The sequence below is a fragment of the Giraffa tippelskirchi genome, chromosome 8 (assembly GCF_054371585.1).
Source record: "Giraffa tippelskirchi isolate mGirTip1 chromosome 8, T2T-mGirTip1v1.2.pri, whole genome shotgun sequence".
Lineage (NCBI taxonomy): Eukaryota > Metazoa > Chordata > Mammalia > Artiodactyla > Giraffidae > Giraffa > Giraffa tippelskirchi.
The window spans coordinates 18,952,488-18,971,623 of NC_137282.1; the positions used below are offsets into that span (position 1 = coordinate 18,952,488).

The 19,136-nt window shown below is 54.3% G+C and overlaps 1 protein-coding gene across 2 annotated transcripts; it reads left to right on the forward strand.

Moving 5' to 3' along the window:
- Positions 1-2,944: 2,944 nt before the first annotated feature.
- On the forward strand, positions 2,945-16,239 carry DUSP4 (dual specificity phosphatase 4). 2 transcript variants are annotated; one of them, XM_081520914.1, is made up of 5 exons: positions 2,945-3,890; positions 13,218-13,257; positions 13,338-13,483; positions 14,418-14,637; positions 15,268-16,239. In XM_081520914.1, exons 1-5 carry the CDS (start codon positions 3,522-3,524, stop codon positions 15,651-15,653), a joined length of 1,161 nt encoding a protein of 386 aa, XP_081377040.1. In that variant the 5' UTR covers positions 2,945-3,521; the 3' UTR covers positions 15,654-16,239. The 2 variants fall into 2 exon arrangements, with proteins under 2 accessions (XP_081377040.1, XP_081377039.1); XM_081520913.1 differs by lacking the exon at positions 13,218-13,257 and having other exon boundaries at positions 2,945-3,368; positions 3,457-3,954.
- Positions 16,240-19,136: the final 2,897 nt, after the last annotated feature.

Below are 19,136 nucleotides of genomic sequence, written 5' to 3' on the forward strand. Positions count from 1 at the left end.
AAATGTTCTTAAACAAGAACAAGGGTTTTGCCAGGCCTAATAGTGACTAATAAAGTTGGTCTGAGGACTATCTGATGAAAGAGAAGTTGGATTTACATGTCACAGTGAATGTTTAAAGTATTTTCACCCCGAGGTTTCCTGCTGAGTATAAATAAAATATCTCTCCGTGGGCAATCCCATTCCAGCTCCCGCAGAAATGTCTTCTTTAATCAAATTAACTTTGAAATGACATTCAGTGTCTTCCTTCCAAATGCCTTTGTTTTCTCCAAGATCTTGGAGACAAGCTGTTTCACGAGGTTCTTGTGTAAACTGATTAAGGTTCCCCCCTCCCCGCCCCCGCATGCATACTCACTGGAGACAAGTTTTATCACCTCTATAGCCAGGATCGAGGATCCCTTACATTGTACACATTTACCTGTGTAGCAAATGGCCCACACACTTATAATACCAAAAATTAAAAAAAATTATCTAGGGTGCTTACAGAGAACCCGGATAAAAACAAAATTTAAATCTTGCTGGCTGAAATTCACTAACCGAAAGCTAATTCCTGATTTGAAGGCGGAGGATTTTTTTTCCAGTCTTTTTTTCAAATATCAGGCATTCGCGTTGGGAATGCAAAAGGATCTTTCCTTAAATACTTGAATTGGATGCTGCGGCTTGCCTCCAGGTTGCGGGCGCGCAGGCGCGGGCGGGCACACGTGGACACACGTGGACACAGAGACACACTCACACACGCCCGCCCACGCCCCCTTCCGTGTGAATTGCCTGCGGGATTTACGGGCTTTGACATCGCGGATTACCGTCAGGTGCAGAAAGCAAGTCTTTGTTCGGTGGGCATTTTCCTCCCTCCGGACCTGTTATTTACGGGCCACGTGAGGGCCAGGCGGACGCGGAGGCGCCCCCGGCTTATGCCATACAAAGGCTAGCGGAGCCCCGCCGTGCTGCCGGGGACGTCTCCCAGCTACTGAGACACGTGTGCAATTTGCCCGGACCTGCCTCCGACTGAGAGGCTCTTCCAAGAGATGTCCAGTTTAAGTCCTTGTAAAGGCATCGGCATTTTTCTGGAAGCGGATTCCAGGGCTGCCCAAGAACGTCCCGGGAGAGCTGGGGAAGGTGGGCGCGCGGGCGGCTCCTTGGAAAGGGCGCGCTCCTGGTGTGCCAGGGAGAGCGAGTCTTTACACAGAGCCTCATGACCACCTCAGCATGCGAGAAACCGGACAAAAACCTTGGGAGGGAGTACAGTCCCCTTCCCAGCGGAGAAGCCAAGCAGCAAACCTTTGATCGGTGACCTCCCCAGCGGAGCGCCCCGCGGCCTCGCTGGGTCTTCAGTGGTGGCCGCTCCTCGTGCGCCAAATGTCAAGGGGAACCCGAAACTGAGTAGCCAAAATAAATCAAGTAGTGGCTTAAACAGTTAAAATTAGTGCCGCCCTCCCCCCAAGTCGACGATGAACAAAATTATAAATTCTAAACAGAGACGGGATCAGTACATCGTAGTTATTTTGGCGCACTCGGCTTGGGTCTGGGATCCGGGAGTCCGGACGCAGCGGGAGGGGATCGAGGGCTGTAGATCTCCGACACGGAGGCCGCCGCCGAGACCGGGCTGGGGAGTGAAGGGGTGGCCCTGGGGGCCGGAGGCGACAGCCCTGGAGAGCCGCTCCGCGGGGAACAAAGGCGGAGCGGAAGGCCGAGCCGGGGGGAGGGAGCGAGTTCGCCGGCCCTTGTCGCCTCCGCCGGCCCGGAACGGAAGACTCGACCCCGCTGCCACCGGGGCCCCGAGCGAGTCCCGTAATTCCCTGCTCGGTGGTTAATTCTCACTAACAAGACTTGGCAAGATGTCGGACGCATCATTTTTGGCTTCTGTCGTGTCCCCACCGCTGCGCGCACACACCCCCAGCCAAAAGCGGCCTCTGGGAAATTAAATGCATAAGTAAAAGCGGGGGCGGGGAAATTGAGACCAGACCGGGGAAGAGGGATGCAAAGAAACCCGAATCGGCCCTGGGACGTATTGAATTCTTTACAGGTCAGTTTCTCGGGGTCTAGTTTCGCACCAAATGTGGACCCTAATTATCATTTCTTGAGAGACAATTCTCACGAGTACCAGAGCCCTGAGGTCTTTTCCAAAAGCCGAAAATGTCTGTCCCCCCCCCCCATCAGGGTTAAATAAACATCTTTAGGAAGCGTGGAAGGGAGTGGCACTCCGCCTTCCTCCTTGGGAACAACATTCTGGATCCAATTAATGTCTCCCTCTGGGTCGTAAAGCAACAAACTCAACACTTCACTCCTATTACCGGGCTTCGGGGCGCGAGGGCTTTCTCTTTCATCTTCTGGATTCGGGTTTGCCCACGTTCCTCGGGAAGCTATAAAACTGATTTAATACCTTAAGATGAAATTCGATCAGGCTAAGGCAGAAGCTAAAGTCTGAGGAACTGCAATTGAAAAAGAAAAACCAAAAACGCCTGGCGGGCCGAACGCGCTCCGTAAGCCTGGGGCGAGGAGGACCTGGCTGGGCCGGCTGCGATGCGGCGTTTTCTAGTCCCCTAGGGTACGAGGGGGACACCTGCGAGGCTGGCAAGGGGGGAGCGCGGAGGTAAAGCGGGATGAAAGCTCAAAACCGAGTCCGGCCCTCCGCTAGGCCAGCTTCTCGGCTGGCGATTTTTTCCCGCAGATCATCGCCGCCACCACCGAGGGGTGGTGCAAGGCAACTCGGGTCGGGCTGAAAGCGCGCGGAGGCAGTGGAGAGGCGCCGCCACGCTCCATTCACAAAGTCCCGGCGCAGCCGCTCGCCCGCCGGTCGGAGGCCTCCTCCCTCTTTCCTCTAGGTCTCGGTTTTATGAATGGGCCTGGCGGCGACAGCCGCGCGCCCTGTTTACTCCGCTCTTTGTGACGTCACGTCCCCGTGACCAGGAGCGAGCGGCCGGCACTCCATTCACGCGCCGGGGCGCGCGGAGGAGGTGGGGCCGGAGAGGCGGGGGGAGCCGCCAGGGGGCGGGGAGCGAGCGCGGGGGGCGGGACAGGGCTCCCGGCCCAGAATGGAAAGAGGCGGAGCCTCGCGAGGTAGTAATGCATCTGCCCCCTCCCGGGGGAGAGCCGAGGAGCATTAATAAATCTATACGCCGAGGAGAGGAAACTCTGGCTGGGGCAGAGCGCGGAGCTCCGGCAGTTCGTGGGGGAACGGCGCCCGGAACGGCAGCTCAACGGGCAAAATACAGTAGAAGCGACAACAGAAGGGAGCCCTCGTACCTCTCCCGTAAACACGATCCACTCCACTGCCACCTCCCCCTTGGCATCGTGCTGCCCGGCGCCCGAGCCCGCCCGGACTGCTATGTAACCAAGAAGCTGCCGGAGGAAGGGGGAGCCCGGGAGAAGAGGTTCGCCAGTGAGAGCCCCTAGGGGCCAAGTTTGCGGCCGCTTCTGCCCGCGCGCGCTCTTTCGTAGCCCCTCGCTCACCCCTTCCAGGAGCCCCGCTCGCCCGGGCGTCCTTCGCCTCCTCGCGTGCCCAGCAGACGCGGTTCCCGGCGACCATGGTGACGGTGGACGAGCTGCGGGAGATGGACTGCAGCGTGCTCAAAAGGCTGATGAACCGGGACGAGAACGGCGGCGGCGCGGGCGGCAGCGGCAGCCACGGCGCCCTGGGGCTGCTGAGCGGCGGCAAGTGCCTGCTGCTGGACTGCAGACCGTTCCTGGCGCACAGCGCGGGCTACATCCGAGGCTCGGTCAACGTGCGCTGCAACACCATTGTGCGGCGGCGGGCCAAGGGCTCCGTGAGCCTGGAGCAGATCCTGCCCGCCGAAGAGGAGGTGCGCGCCCGCTTGCGCTCGGGCCTCTACTCCGCCGTCATCGTCTACGACGAGCGCAGCCCGCGCGCTGAGAGCCTTCGCGAGGACAGCACTGTGTCGCTGGTGGTGCAGGCGCTGCGTCGCAACGCCGAGCGCACCGACATCTGCCTGCTGAAAGGTAAAGGCGGGCGCGGGGCGCGAGCTGGAGGGTCGGTGCTGCGGGGCTGGGCGGCCTGCGCGTTAGTGGGCAGGAGAAGAGATGCCTGGAGGGACTCGTGGCTGCGGGATGCCCCCCTCACGCTTCTTTGTGCGTGTTGGTGTGCGCGCCGGTGTGCAAGGATTCTGTGCGTTTGTGTGCAAGCGCGAGCTCCTGAAATCCTCAGAGATGGTGAGGACTCAGTCACCTGCAATTCCGGATCCTTCCCGGCGATTCTGCATTTGTTTACACCCACTAACGATCTGGCCTTGCGGGAGAAGCGACTCAGCAGCTTTTCCACCTTTGAGTCCAGGGAAGTGCTCTTAAGTGCCACTACGGGGAGGTGGGGGACAGGTTAGGCCTGTTGGTTTGGCGTGGCCAGGTCCCGCACTGAATCCGACTACGAGATCCCGAGACTTGGGGAAGAGAGGGAAGGAGGGTGAGCGCCGGGGTGCGATCGGTTCTGCGGCTCCTGCTGGAAACCAACCATTCATAAAGGCAAAAACGAGGGTCAGCTTGCGGGCTTGGTGTGGAGCACATCTGTATCGCCTCTCCTGCCGCCCAACTCCAAGCACCACCAGGAAGGGTGGCCAACCCCTCTCGCCTCGGGCTAGACCCAGGCTCCGGAGACGGAGGCGGGAGGTCCGAGTATTTGCAGGGGTCGCCAGGCGGGACGGGGCTTCGTGAATGAAGGCAGCTGAGAAGTAACGACCTTTTGTTCAGACTCAAGACTCAGATGGCGGCGCGTGCTTAAGTGCGAAACTCTAGGGGAGGGGAGGTCTTATCAAATCTGCAAGTCGGAAACTGCAAAAGGGCCGAGGGCTCCCCAAGTACCGGGAAGGACCCGGGCGCCGGCCGCACCTGCCGGGCCGGGTGGGGAGCGTGCGAGTCGCTGGGGCCCTGCGGCGCTGCGCCCCTTCCACCCGCGCTGCATTCCGTGCATTCCTTAGCTCGCTGCGGGTCCTGACCGCCCTAGGACCCGAGGGAGGCGTTCCGAACCCCCGCCATCAAAGGGCCGCCCCTTTCCCTGCCGGCGCCCCTGGTCCCCTCCCTGCTGCCCTTCCTCTCAGGACTCGCTCACCCGAGAGGAAGGGAGATGGGGCCGGAGGCGCGGCGGAAACCGCTCCCCACCGCCCCTTCCAAAAAGCACGACCACACCGCTCGGTGCCGGCGGGCCGGGCTGGCCCCTGTGAACAGCGGGGGGCTTTGTTCTCGGCAGTTGCTTCCTGGCCATTTGACCTGTCAGCTGCTGGGGAAATGCTGCTGTTGACCTTTAGTTGAACCACTAAGGCGATTTTGCTGATTTTTCTTTCTTTGCGAGGGCGGCCTTTGGCACCTTTGATTGGGCCCAGTGCTCCTCCCTTCTCCTCCCAGCGCCTTAAGGGAAAGTGCCAGGAAGGGCCTTGCACCGGAAGGACCAGGCGCTAAGCGAGGCGACCTGGGCGCGGGGGCCAAGGGGCCCTGCCCGGGCGCCGAGGTGTGCCGGGAGCCCCGCGGCCCCGGACCGGGTGGAGCCCGGGGATGGGGTCCTCGCGATTGAGCTCGCCGCTCGTCCTCCCCTGCGTGGTGCTGGCGCACGTAGGGACGATGAGAGAAATTTCTCTGGGACGAAAGCCCCTTCGAGTGGCAGGGGCTGGCCGCGCGGTGTTCTCCGAGCCATGCTCACCTCGATCGCTTCGGATTTGGACCGCGATCGCGCGCCTGCCTGCTCGGCCCCGGAACCCAGGACCCTTCTCGAGGCAGAGCAGACGCACGTGGCGTCTGGGTTCGTTTTGTTTTCTTTTTTTCCTGGAAGAAATCCAGAGAGGACCGACCTAGGGTTTCCGAGCGCGCACTTAGGCCTCGCTCCCGGCGAGAGAGGCAGATTTTTAAGGTTCCCTCCTCGGGCTCACGGCACCTGCCTGGTTTCCCCGAATCCCGCCGGGAGAGCCCGGAGCCAGATCTGTACCGAGAGCCGCCCCACGGGCCGGCCGCGAGACAGATGCGGGACCGGCAATCCCCTGGCGGTTGGCGAGGTGCCTGGCCGAAGGAAAAGGAGTGCTTTAAGGGCTGTTTCCTCCCGAGGCCTGCACTGCCTCCTGTTGTCTGACCTGGCGCGCGCAAGGGCGGACCGCTTGCTGCCTCTCCAAGACCGCATCCTCTGAGCTGGGGAGGGTCATGGCCTGGGCGTGGGGTCCAACTTCTCTTCACAGGCCCTCGCGGGAGGGACCAGGAGAGGTTTAGCTGGGTCTTTCTAAGCAAAGGGAGCCTGCCTTTGGAAGCAACCGCCTAAAATGCACAGAGGTTGTGGGGAGGGAGGGTCCCTCCTTCCAGCTTGTTCTGCAGTGGTGATAAGAGCATCTTTGAGGTTAACTGGTACATATTCTATTCAGCTCAGCTTATTTTCATTTAGGTGCTAAGCAGAGGCGGTCTTCACACAGTTAGTCTTCCTTCTCCTTCTTGCCTTCCCCTGCGAAGGCATCTCCCAGTGAGGGCAGAAGGAAATGGGCTCCCTTGGCGCTGCGGGGAGGTGCGCCTGGGGGCGGACAGTGCAGAAGCCAGCGGAACAGGAAACGTGGGCTCCTCGCTGAAGGCCCTGGGGGCAGGGAACTAAAGGAAACGGGAGGAGACAAGCTCCTTAGATTATCTTTAGTAAATACCTGAATTGATTAGGGGTTGGGAAATTTGGATGTCCGTCCCCACCCCCACCCCCATGTTTTCCTTTTATTTTGCGGCCAGTGGGGCCTTCTGTGCCACCGTTCATGTGTGGTGGTGGGTGTGGAGTAAGTGGTCAGACATTAAGCCCTTGGAAGACTGTTGATATCTGCCATCCTAGGGGGACAGTAGAAACAGCCAGATATTTTCTGAAGTTCTATTACCCTTCCTGGTCACAAGCTATTGACTTTTACCAATTAACTGCGTTTAAACAGCAGATTTTTCTATTTCTGCCACTTTGAAGGGCAGTTGGTTATATATTGCAGGTAGTTAATAACTAATACCACAGGCAAAAATTCATAGTTAAGAGAAAACTTTACTTAATATCGAGGCAATGCTAGCTGGCCTTTATAATTCCTAATAGTATCCAAGGTTTGCTAAAAGCAGTAACCCAAATCACTACATTTTCTGGTCATTTGGCTAGTTAATCTTCCCACGGGGGTAAAACTCATTTTATTGAAAACCCTGGTAGGCATTTTGGGACAGTTTAGTGATTTCAGCTTTTCAGATTTAATTATAGTACACATTTCTTTTGAAATCCCTTTCTCTTTCCTTCATAGATCCTTGGATTAGGGTTTTAGACCCCCTTCCCCCAGTAGAGAAAGGCAAAAAGAGCATTTTCTTACCTTAATAGAAGTCGTTCTTTACTTCCCACATCCCCCAAATAAGAGATCAGTCTGTTACACAGAAGATTTCAGGTATAAAAACATTATCTTACTTTTTCTTCTGTCTAAAGTTCTTCTCAGCCCGTGACCTTTGTCAGTTCTTATTCAAGTTCTGATTTAAAAGCCGTCCTGGAGTTGTTTTGAGAAACTAGGAAGATCAACTAGATACTCCAGCTTCTCCTTCCAGGTTGAAAGTCACATACCCTATAGTCCCCAAGCCTGATCACAGAGACCTGACATGATACCTTCCTTGAGAACAGCGACTGAGGCCCATCCTGAGAGCTATGGGCAGAGGTCAGGTGGCTGTGTTCTGTCTTTTCTCTTTCTATGTCCATCTGCCCTGCCCATCCTCATTTCCAGGTCAGTGGCACCAAACGGCAGAGTCCTGGGGGATGCTCAGGGCAGCTGTTTCACCCAAAGGCAAAAGGACTGGCTTTTCTCCTTGCAAACAGGACACAATACCCATGACAGCCGAGAACTGTTAGAATTACAAACATAAAAATAAAGGTAGGTCTCAAGGGTAATTCCTAACCCTTAGTGTGAGAAGTTGAAGAGTTACAAAGAATGAGGCAAAGTCACCACTCTTTGTATCATCTGCACTGAATGTTTCCAGTCTACAAAAGCAACTAAAGACAAGGCATAGGTGTAAACTGAGAGTGACGGCCAGATTGTGGCCAGATTGTCAGGAAGTCCCTCTCGGCTCCCTGGGGCTTGTCTTGGATGCTTCTAGGAAAGGTAGGCTGTCCTTCCCCACGGTGGGCTGCACAGAGAACTCAGAGAGGAGAAAGGGTGGCTTTTTTAAAGAGCCAGGGGATTCCTTAAAAAAAATCAGAACATCCGAAACCAGATAGCTGGTTTCCTTTCTGGAAGGCAGTTCCCCTTTAACAAAGGAAGTTGAGGAGGAAGAAATGTAGACTAGATGGAAGCCAGATTGCTGAAGCCAGATTGCTGAAGCGAGCAAATGGCAGAGAAGGACCATCTGGGAGGGGCTGCAAACGAGATCCAGCCTCGGGTGTGACCTCGGGTGTCCAGCAGCTGCCCGGGACACCAGAGGTGTCAGACCCAGGACCCAGAGGTCTCGGCCTGTTACCCCGAGGTGAGGAGCCTACATATGTAAACCGGAAGTCTTGGAAGTTCTCAAAGCCAAAGGACCCTCAGATGTCCCCAGACTTTGCCTGCTGGGCAGTGTTTGCTTCGTATTGATAAGATGTCCCAAGACAGCAAGGCCATGAACCCTGTTTGTGAACAGGTTGATATCGTGAGTATAGAGAGGGTAACTGGGAAAATGTGGCAGCCACGTTAAGATCCGTGACCATCGTCACCACCAAGAGACTGTCCTTCCCATCACAGACCCCCCATTAAGAGTCCTTTCAAAGGACTTTCTCACACATCACCCCCCGCCCCACCCGCATGAGCAGGGGGCCAGCCAGTTTCATAGTTTCTGTCAACTTTGAAAGCTGCCTCGCTGTCCGTGTGAGAAGACGAAAAGAACACCGACTTGAACCGTAGGCGTAGTTACTCAAGGAAGTTGGGTAGAAAATTATAGTCCTGTCTGCCCCGCCCCCCCAGACGCTCCAGTTTTAAAATTAAGATGAGAAAATGAGAGCTTTAAGGCTAGAAGGTATATTATTAAATAAGAACATGGGAAAAACAGGTCAAAATTAGTCAGCATATCTGTTACAGAATTACATGCGACAGGACGTAGGAAAAAAAAAACAGTAGGAATCCACTGGCAAATGCGTTGTGAGATTGTGTTCAGAAGGTGGAAATACACAGATCTGATGGAAATACACCTCCTGTCAGTAGTTGGTAGTGGGCAAGTCAGTCTGTGAACATTCAGGAGCACAGAATGTTGGAACTTTGAGACGAAAGTGTCTGGAATCCTTGCATTCTCAGGGTGGAACACGGGGCTTAGGAGGGGATGTGTCTCCTCGAGCTCCCACAGTGGGAGCTGGGGCTCCTCTGCACCCGTCAGCCCGGTCCCCCCGCATAGCTCCAGGGCTACGGGATAGAAGCTCCCCCATCCCACCCCACCGTGTCTACAGTGGCAATAAGCTTTCCCTCTCATGAGCTCTGGATAAAGCCTGGAGATCTAAATCTAGCTCTTGGGATGTCCTTGGTGGCCCAGTGACTAAGACTGTGCACTCCCAGTACAGGCAGCACAGGTTCTATCACTGGTCTGGGAACTAAGATCCCGCATGCCACAGGATGTGGTCAAAGATAAAAAATACAAATAAATCTCGCTCTTGCTGAAAGGGCCGTGGCTATGGTACCTGCCCAGATGTGAGCTGGGAAGGGAGGCACGGAGGAGAGAGACTGGAAACAGTCTTCTTCACCACCACCCACCGTAAGAAACTGAGTTTCGTTTCCATCAGGACCTAGTATCGGGCTACTCTATATACTTCTAGAGGATGGGTAAGCACCAGGATGGGCTCCTGAAGACCAGGTTCCAAGTGACTTTGAGGCCCCTTCTGTGGGCTGAATGCCCTTATGTGGGGGCTGCCCTGCAATTCAGTTTTCTCTTCTGTTAAATTGGGGCTCGGCACGCCTTCCTCCAGGGCTGCTGGTTGGATACCAGGGTGGGAAGAGCCTGACACATAATGAACATTTCCTTTTAAGAGGGTCTGTCATTTTTATTAACCTGGATGGGAGACGGCTCCCTGGGGTGTGACCTTGTGGGGTGTGGACTGAACGGCCTGCACTCTGAATGGACCTGCACTCCTGTCTCTGCGCTGCATCACCCAGGAGCTCCAGACCCCACCAGGGTATGCTCTCCTCAGCCAAGGTCCTGGCCTGACTGCAGCTCCTGGGCCCCAGAAGGAGGTCCTTTGGTGATGCTCCTTGTAACTACCAGCCACAGATCCCCCCCAAAGCTAATGACGGCTCTGGAGGGAGATCCTTTCTGTTGCTCCCATGTCAGGGACACCACCCTCCCTTTGTTCTGTCTTGTGAACAAATCTTCTTCACTTAGTTCCTTTCTGCTTGTTCTTTGAAGATCTCCAGAGCGAACGGACTTTTCAGTAATCATTTTGCGGCTTCGTTGTAATGGTGCCTTTTCCTGACCATTGCTATCTCTCTGTCCTGTTACGTGCAGCCTTGGGGAAATGACAGATAGCCCCCCTTTCAAGCCTGGTCTGGTCTCTGGGCCTGCCTGCACCTTCCCCCATCCCCCACCCCTGCCACACCCCCAGGGTCAGCTGCAGGCTGGGACCCCTCCAGGGTTCTGCTGCTCCCTGGGGATTGATTGATGGTCAGCCCTGGAGGTAGCAGATGTCCTTGACTGGGCAGGGGACGTGACACTCAGGAAGTGCCCGGTACCTGTTCTTCTGCTGCCTAACTACCAGCTCTCAAGATGCCCACTGGAAAGAAGAAGGAAGGCCCAGGAGGAGAAAGCTGTCCTGAGTGTGAGAAGTTGCCAGTGAAGCTGGAGTCCCCTTAGGTACCAAAGACGGAAACGTTCATTGCGTGTCTCCCTGGGGCCAGGCACAGCACACTGGCTGTCTCCCTCCGGAGACTCCCGACCTGGAAGTTTCATTACATTTTACAAATGAGGAGGAGGCTCAGAGAGGTTCGGTGATGGCTCCAGGCTGCACAGCCTATGATTCATTCACAGGGCTGGCATTTCAACCCAGAGCTGTGTGTCTGACAGCAAAGGCAAGGCTCTTTCCCTTCTGTCTGGTGCCCTGTCCCATGCCTTCTCAGCAACGGAAGAACATTCTTTCTACCACTCTGAGGTTCCTTGGCTCCTTCTGCCCTCAGGGCTGCTGCTTCTGTGACCTTGGAGCCTTGTCCTGACCGTCCTGTGACTCTGCTGGCCTGCCCATCCAGGTGATGAGCTTTTTGGAGGGCATCACTCAACGTCTTCTATCTCTTTGAGATGTATTTTAATAGTTCAAATTATGTAATAAACACACAGACCCTTTCACTCAATTTTTCAGTTCCTCCAGAAGTACAGAGTAGCAAGTGATGGTGTTTCATGTAGACAATCAACATCGGTTTGTGGATGGACCCACTTCTCCTTTTACTTTCTCCAGAGGGCCGCATTTCCTGAAGTTTCCATCCCAGAGGCCCATCACAGGGGCTTCAGCTAAAGGCACTTGGCGGCTCTTGTTGCCCATAGCCTGCATTTGGGGCGGAAGTGTTGGCAGGTTTATAGGCGAAAGGGAGGGCTGCTCCTGTGACAAGAAGTCCACTCAGGCCACTAGCACCTCTGAAGAGGGCAGGACTGGGCCCTCCAGCAGGTTTTCCCTCCAGGGAGGCTGGTCATTATGACTCAGCAGGAGCGAGGGCCTGTGACCAGAGAAATGGCCATTTATAGCCTGGGGGAGGGAAACGGAGCCTCCTGCTCAAAGAGGAAAAAATGTCTGCCCTGTTTCTGGAAGCCTTATGATGTGGCAAACGAGCATTTTCTTTCCCCTCCGAAGCGGTAGTGTCTAGGGTTGGGATTCAGGAATTGACTAACCATCACATGTTGGAAAATTGCTTTGAATGGTAGGGATAGAGAGCAATGGCACCCACCCTGTCACTTAGTCATAAAGGTGTAACGGGCCAGCTGCCGACGTGACCATCCGGTGAGTGGTTGTTCCACAACCTGCAGACCCTGCTGAATTCATTTATAATCTATTTTTGGTCCAATAGAAACTGCAAAATAAAAGTACAAGCAGGGAGACTTCCCTGTTGGTCCAGTGGTTGAGACGTCACCTTCCAATGCAGGGGGCGCAGGTGTGATCCCTGGTTGGGGAGCTGAGCTCCCACGTGCCTCAGGGCCAAGAAATCAGAACACAAAGCAGAAGCAGTGCATGCACGCTCGGTTGTGTTCGACTCTTTGTGACGCTGTGGACTGTAGCCCACCAGACTCCTCCGTCCATGGGACTCTCCAGGCAAGAATACTGGAGTGGGTTGCCATGCCCTCCTGCAGGGGATCTTCCCAACCCAGGGATTGAACCTGTGTGCATCTCCTGCACTGCAGACAGATTCTTTACCACTGTGCCACCTTGGAAGCCCCCAAAACACATACAATCAAGATTCTAGAAATGGTCCACATCAAAACAAAAACCAACAACAACAATAAAAATTAAAAAAAAAAAAAATACAAGCAGGGCCAAACCTTGACAATAATAGATGGTAAGTTTCCCACAAAGCAAAGTCCCAGAGTTCACAAGAAAATCGAAGACACGGGCTGACTGTCTTTTCTTGGTGTGTTTCCCTGCCCCCTTCCGCCTGCGCCTCTGCCCACCCCTGCCCAGCCGCCCTTGCCTGAATGGCACTAACGCTACTCCACAGAAGTTGGCCTTTTGTCCTCCTTTTACGTAAACCTTCCCCGGAAGATGATCCCGCAGAGAACCGTTCCAGGGCTTAGCAACTCTCAGGTCAGGAAATCCTCCCGTGCCCCAAACCTGGATGAGGCAAGAGGGATTTGTTTAGATTTAAGCCCGTTTCCTCTCATTTTGGCCCCTAGTTGATGGAACAGCTGTTCATGAGGCTGTGTGATTGGCATCTGTTCTGTTGCTGAGGTCCAGAAGGGGCTGGGGCCAGGATAATAGTTTTTTTATTCTCTCCCACACTGGAGAACCTCTCTAAAAGAAGAGCTGGAGTTGGGGGATGACAGACATCTTTGTGGGTCCCAGGACTCAGTTGTGGCCTCATGGAAACCCCTAATGGCTCTTCCCTCTTTCTTTGTCATCACTGTAAGGAAAGCATCCCTTCTTCATCTCCCCCGGCACATCCTCCTCTGTGTATCTGCATTCTAAACCGAAGTCTTTTCTCTAAGGCTTTTCTTCCAGCTTTTAGAATGCATTCTTCTCCAAGGTAATCTTCCCATCTCTGGGAAAAGGGCTCCTTAGCCATTATCTCTGGGCCCACAGCGCCACCTAGTGGCCACGTTAGGTGCAAGCTGCCCTAGCTTCCCAACAGTTCTCCATGAAGGGTAGGGTTCAAGTTCTCCCCTGGTTTGGTTTCCTGCTGGCTCAGTGACCCCATTAACCTGAGAATCTTTCTCCTTTACAGGTGGCTATGAGAGGTTCTCCTCCGAGTACCCAGAATTCTGTTCCAAGACCAAGGCCCTGGCAGCCATCCCGCCTGTTGTGCCCCCGAGCACAGTGGAGTCCTTGGACCTGAGCTGCAGCTCCTGTGGAACCCCACTGCACGACCAGGTGTGGGCTGAGACAGAGCCTTGCTTGTCAGAGGCTCAGGACTCAGGGCCTCAGTGCTGGGTGAATTGATGAACCCTGAGTGTTGGGGTGTGACCTTAGGTGGAATCCATTATTCCTTTGAAATTCTTCCCCTTCCTTCTTTCATTACCCTTAAAAAAGAATGTAAAGACCTAAGTCCCTGACTTCGCTCCTAGAGTTATGTGCAGACAAGCAAGGAGGCCAGAAGTGTGTGGGGCTGCTCTGTAGGAAGCTGAAACCCCAGCCCTGGCTCACAAGTCAGAGCTGTCTGCCCCCTATACAAGCTAATCGTAAATGCTAAGTGAACATCAGTGGACAACCAACCCTTCTCCTAAGAAAACCAGCTCATGCCACTATGATTCTTATCAGCATGCCCCTTCCAGCCCTCTCCTTTAGACAGAGATGGAGTAAATTGATGGGGTCCTGAAACTCTGTTCCCCAAATCCCACATCACTTGTGTTGATCCACCTCAGAATAGTGTCATTAGCGAAGCCAACATAACCTCCTTTTGCCAGGATCCCTCCTGTCTTTGAGGTTGATGTGGCATCTGTTTTTGACCTGCAGCAAGTAGCTTAGTGGTAGCAGGTGTAAGCTCCTCACGTCACAAACGGTGGAACAAGGCCAGCGTTGTGTCTACCGTTGCATTGGTCACAGGGGGTTGGGGGGGGAGGTGGGCTGATTGAACCAGAGAGGGGGGCCCAGCATCAAGGCCAGTGAAGTCTCACTGAGCATATCACTCCCTCCCGGAGCCCCAGGGAGACCTGGAGGGGCTGGGTCCACAGGCCATCTTCCCAGGGCCCGTGAAAGCCCCCCACTGAAGACTGGCTTCCCTCTCCCTGTCCCACCACCCCAGCCCTCTGTCCCACTGTCTTACACTTCCAATGTTTGGGGGCCCCTTTGTTCTCCCCTTCTGCAGGGTGGTCCGGTGGAGATCCTGCCCTTCCTCTACCTCGGCAGTGCCTATCATGCGGCCCGCAGGGACATGCTGGATGCCCTGGGCATCACAGCCTTGCTGAACGTCTCCTCCGACTGCCCAAACCACTTCGAAGGACACTATCAGTACAAGTGTATCCCGGTGGAGGACAACCACAAGGCCGACATCAGCTCCTGGTTCATGGAGGCCATCGAGTACATCGGTAGGCTGGCCCTGGCTGGGGCACTGGGTCCAAAGCCAGGGTGCTGGGTGCAAGGCTGGCAGAGACAGGAAGGGAGGGGAGAGGGAACCACTTGGAGCTGGAGTGTTGAAGGAGGGACTTAGGAAGGACCCTGCCCAGAGGGTGCCTATTTTCCCTCTTTCTCAGTAGGAAGGTCGGCCCTTGGGGTGCTGAGTTGCCCAGGGTTAGGAAGATGGACTTATACAAACCGCAGGCACTGTTAGTTGATAGAGTCAAGAACCTTTGCCTTGGGTGTCCCACCTGCCAAGCAGATAAGACTTTGGGGTGGGGAGGAAGACACAGACAGAACTGGGCCATTGTTTTTGCTCCTGCAAATGAAAACCTCTCTGTGTGTGCTGGCTTTAGCATGTGCATTTCCTAAGCCTGGCACATTTGTTTGGTTAAGTCTCCAAAATCGCCTAGAACCCACGGCATTCCCTGGCCCGGTGGGTTTCCTCCCTCCCGGCCTCAGCCTCGGAGGGCTGTTCCTTCCGCGGATCAGAGGGAGGGCCCGACCAGTGCCTCTCAGATCCTCCCCACAGCGCCCTCGTCCCGCCCGCGGGAAGGACGGGGACTTGGGGACACTAACGGGCGCGTGGCTCTCTGCCCCAGATGCGGTGAAAGACTGCCGCGGGCGTGTGCTGGTGCACTGCCAGGCTGGCATCTCCCGCTCGGCCACCATCTGCCTGGCCTACCTGATGATGAAGAAGCGCGTGCGGCTGGAGGAGGCCTTCGAGTTCGTCAAGCAGCGGCGGAGCATCATCTCGCCCAACTTCAGCTTCATGGGGCAGCTGCTGCAGTTCGAGTCGCAGGTGCTGGCCACGTCCTGCGCGGTGGAGGCCGCCAGCCCGTCGGGGCCCCTGCGCGAGCGGGGCAAGGCCACCCCTACGCCCACGTCGCAGTTCGTCTTCAGCTTCCCGGTCTCGGTGGGGGTGCACCCGGCCCCCAGCAGCCTGCCCTACCTGCATAGCCCCATCACCACCTCCCCCAGCTGTTAGAACCCTCGGAACACCCTCCCACCCCCACACCAGCCCACGTTGGGTGGGGCCCTATGGCCGGGTAGCAGGTCCGGACTGACCTGCAGGGGGCCTGGCGACCAAGCTCCTTTCCATCCATCTCTCTTTGGCTGACTGTGGGGCCAGCTAGAATGGCAATAAGGACCTTGGATACATATTTAAACGCAGACAAAACACTCCAACTTAGAGCAATAACGGCTTCCTCGGCAGTCAGGGAGGAACTGGGTCTTGGTTTGTGTGTCAGTTTTACTTTTCAGATAGAAGTTTCTTACCTCATTTTTTTTTTTTTTTAAAGCAGTAAGGCTTGAAGTTAGGAAACCCACAGATCATGGCAAATGTGCCCTCCCGGTTTTATTAAGGGGGAAGGGGGAGGGGGGTGGAGGGGAGGCAAAGGGCCGAAAACAAGTTGACCAGAAGTGCCTGGCTTCTGTGTGCTTGGTCTTTTTGTTGTAGTTACAGGAATTTTTTTTTTTTGGAAGAAATCTTTTAGGACATGGTTTTCCTTTCTAAGTCACCACCAACAGGTGAATACTTATACTTAATAATAAATAAAAGTATTTATTGAGAATTTCCTCAGAGTATGTAAGTACACGAAGTCTAGGGCCCGTGATTTTAGAGTATATCGATGTTGGTGTGGATGGGCGGAGCCCAACAGGATGCAGAGGTGAACGCGGGGAGGAAGTGGTGTGTCGGAGATGGCCTGACGATCAGCTTCATTTGCTACCGCTGAGAAGGGGCCGGGGTGGGAGGAGGAGAAAGGGAAGGGAGGACGCTGTTAGCCGTTGTCCCTGGGTATCCGTGGGAGGTTGGATGCAGCACCCCCTCCCTCCATCGCAGATACCAGAATCTGTGGGTGTGTACATACGCAGATTGCGCATGCGTGAATATGGACTGGAGACGGGACTTTTGAAGTTGGTTCTTGGGCACATGGACCACCGAAGCGATTTGAAACCGCAACCATACAACCCTTTCGGATGATCAGTAACTCAGTTTGGCGGTGGAAGCATTTTTCTCCTAGACCTGCCCGAGGACTTGTATATCATCTGTGATAAATGCCATATTGCGTAAGGTGCTCCTAAAAAAAAAATTGGGTGCAATTCAGATTTTCCTGCAGCGAATCATTTGCCAAGGCCCTTGGGGAACCCAGCTAATAAGAGAGAGACCCAAAAGGGAAGTGGAAGCACCTTTTTTTTTTCTCTCTTTTGCCTAAATTGGAGATTTTAATTTTAGGGGGTTTGCTTGGAATGAAGTACACCAACAAATTCTTGTGATCTAAAAGATTCCTGGTGTAGGTGGATATCTGTAAAGTGAATAGGTGAATAAAAAGAAGGGCGTGGACACCCCACTGGAGGTCCTTTGGAAGGTTAGGACAGCAAAAGAGCCTGAGTGAGGAGTCGGGCTGACTCTTTGCAGGGAAACTGGTTTCTGGACGGGCATTAGAGTGCTGTAGCAGAATCCTTTCTTGAGATAATGCTGTTTTCAGGGGGCCTTTCCAAATAGAGGAGTGGCTTTTGGAGCAAGGAGCAGGTGGGTTGGGCTTGGGGGGAGGGAGGAGGGAACTAACCACGGGTTATTTAACTTATAGTATTGTGGAACAGTGCTGTTACCCAGTGCCAGGTTAGCAGTAATTCCAAACTTGTCTAGAAACAAGAGCATGCTTTAGGTTTTGTTTTTTGGGGTTGTTTTTTGCCCTCTGAAGATTAAAGTGCTGCTCACCCATAAATAACTTCAAGCCTCGATGTCACCATAGTGTTGGAATGCTCCTTTTTGTCCCCACATCCCAGACGGGACGAGGTTCCTTACATTTCCTTGCATAAACATGAACCTGGCATCATTTGTCTTACCTTTGTCAAGCCCTGTCTTGGGTGTGGCCAGAGTTCCCACTTCCTGTTTTTAGCAAAGCCCAAGGCCCCCTCCTTTCCTGGGAGCTGCTTGGCTGAACCATAAGGGGTAAGACACAGAGGGGTCGGGTTCATGGACATGGGGCCTATTGAGAGACAGCTCAGCTGGACGTTCCCTTGTCTTCCTTGATTCCTGGAAGTTGCTTCATGTTTTGTGATGAATGCGGTCGAATGGGCTCCACTGCTGGAAAAGTGTGGGTTCCCATAGACAGATAGGCCCGCAGGAGGGACTGCGTGACGGGGGAGGGAAAGTAGCTTAGAACAGATTCACTTTTTACAGAATGAGTGTATATTTGCCAAAATCTGTGTATCGTGCTCTCCCGGACCGGATTCCAGCCGCCCAGACAGTCGGAGCCCAGGACCCACCCCAACCGGGTCTTTTCCCTGCTTTTTAATTCAAGTCTTGAGTCACAGTGTCAAACCACTATTTATAAAGCCATTTTCTTTGTACTTGATAACAGTGCGAGTCCCCAAACCCTTAGAAATCAAATAGGAAATGGGCTCGATTGGAAACAGGATTTGGGGTCACTGTCTACTTCTACCATCAGAAGCCTCTTTGATGACTTGGAAGAAAGAGCTCTAATGAAGACAGCATCACAAGGTCCCTCCAAACGGACACTGGGTTTCAATAGGTGTCTCTCTTATGAAGTGATTTCTGGTGACATGCAATTACTGTTGCAGTCAGAAAGCATTGCCACTTTGATCCGTGGTGACCTGTGCTATTGACTCGCTGAATCATCTATAGAGACTGGAGAAGGCTGCTGTTCCCTGCAGTGTCTTTGTGACCCCAGGGTGTGAGTGGAGCCCCCCCCTCCCAGCAGTATTCTGAAGCCACCTGTGAGCTGGTGGCAGGGAGCTCCCAGCCTTAGTCATGGCCTCTGAGCCCATTTTCCTCAGATGCCCATCCTAGCCCGATTCTAGAGAGTTATCAACAAGCTTGGGAAGCCTTGAGAAAAAATACGAAATTCTTGGGAAGATGGGCAGAGGGAGGTGGGATGGGTGATTTCAATGTGAGGGGAGGGGGCCGTGAGACCGGAGTTTGGCATCCAAGCGTTTGTTGGTAAAGTAGGGGTTCGCCTTGGCTGCCCATTAGCACAGACAAGGTACACCAGGAATTCTGGAGGAGGGACCTGGATATCAGTAGGTTTCAAAGCTCCCCAAGTGCTTCCCCTGTGTTACCGAGTTTGGGAAACTTAACTTTCTAGATGGCACGGTGCTGTTGGAGGCCATGGCTTGATAACACAGAGCGGGCTTATGTGGCAGAAACCACAGCAGACAGTTGTCCCTGGCCCTGCGTGGTCCCAGCTCTGCTGAGGGACAGTATGGTTTCTGTCAGGAGCTCACGGGGCATAAGACCTCCTGGACGAGTTGCCTTTTCACGCCCCTCGAAAGCTGATCTGTGGTGGTTAAGGAACTGAATAATGTGTCTGGATGTCGATGCTCTTCTTTGCAAGTTTGTTTATCAAGTAGTATGGAGAGGGACATCACTATTGGTCCAGCCCCGTGCTTCTAATGCGGGGGGTGTGGGTTTGATCCCTGGTCAGGGAACTAAGATCCCACATGT

Excerpts from the sequence above, each read along its gene's own strand:
- DUSP4 (XM_081520913.1), top strand. The coding sequence starts at position 3,522 with ATGGTGACGGTGGACGAGCTGCGGGAGATGGACTGCAGCGTGCTCAAA. Across the intron at positions 13,484-14,417 it reads GAACCCCACTGCACGACCAG|GGTGGTCCGGTGGAGATCCT; the intron begins GTGTGGGCTGAG and ends CCCCTTCTGCAG. Across the intron at positions 14,638-15,267 it reads GGAGGCCATCGAGTACATCG|ATGCGGTGAAAGACTGCCGC; the intron begins GTAGGCTGGCCC and ends TCTCTGCCCCAG.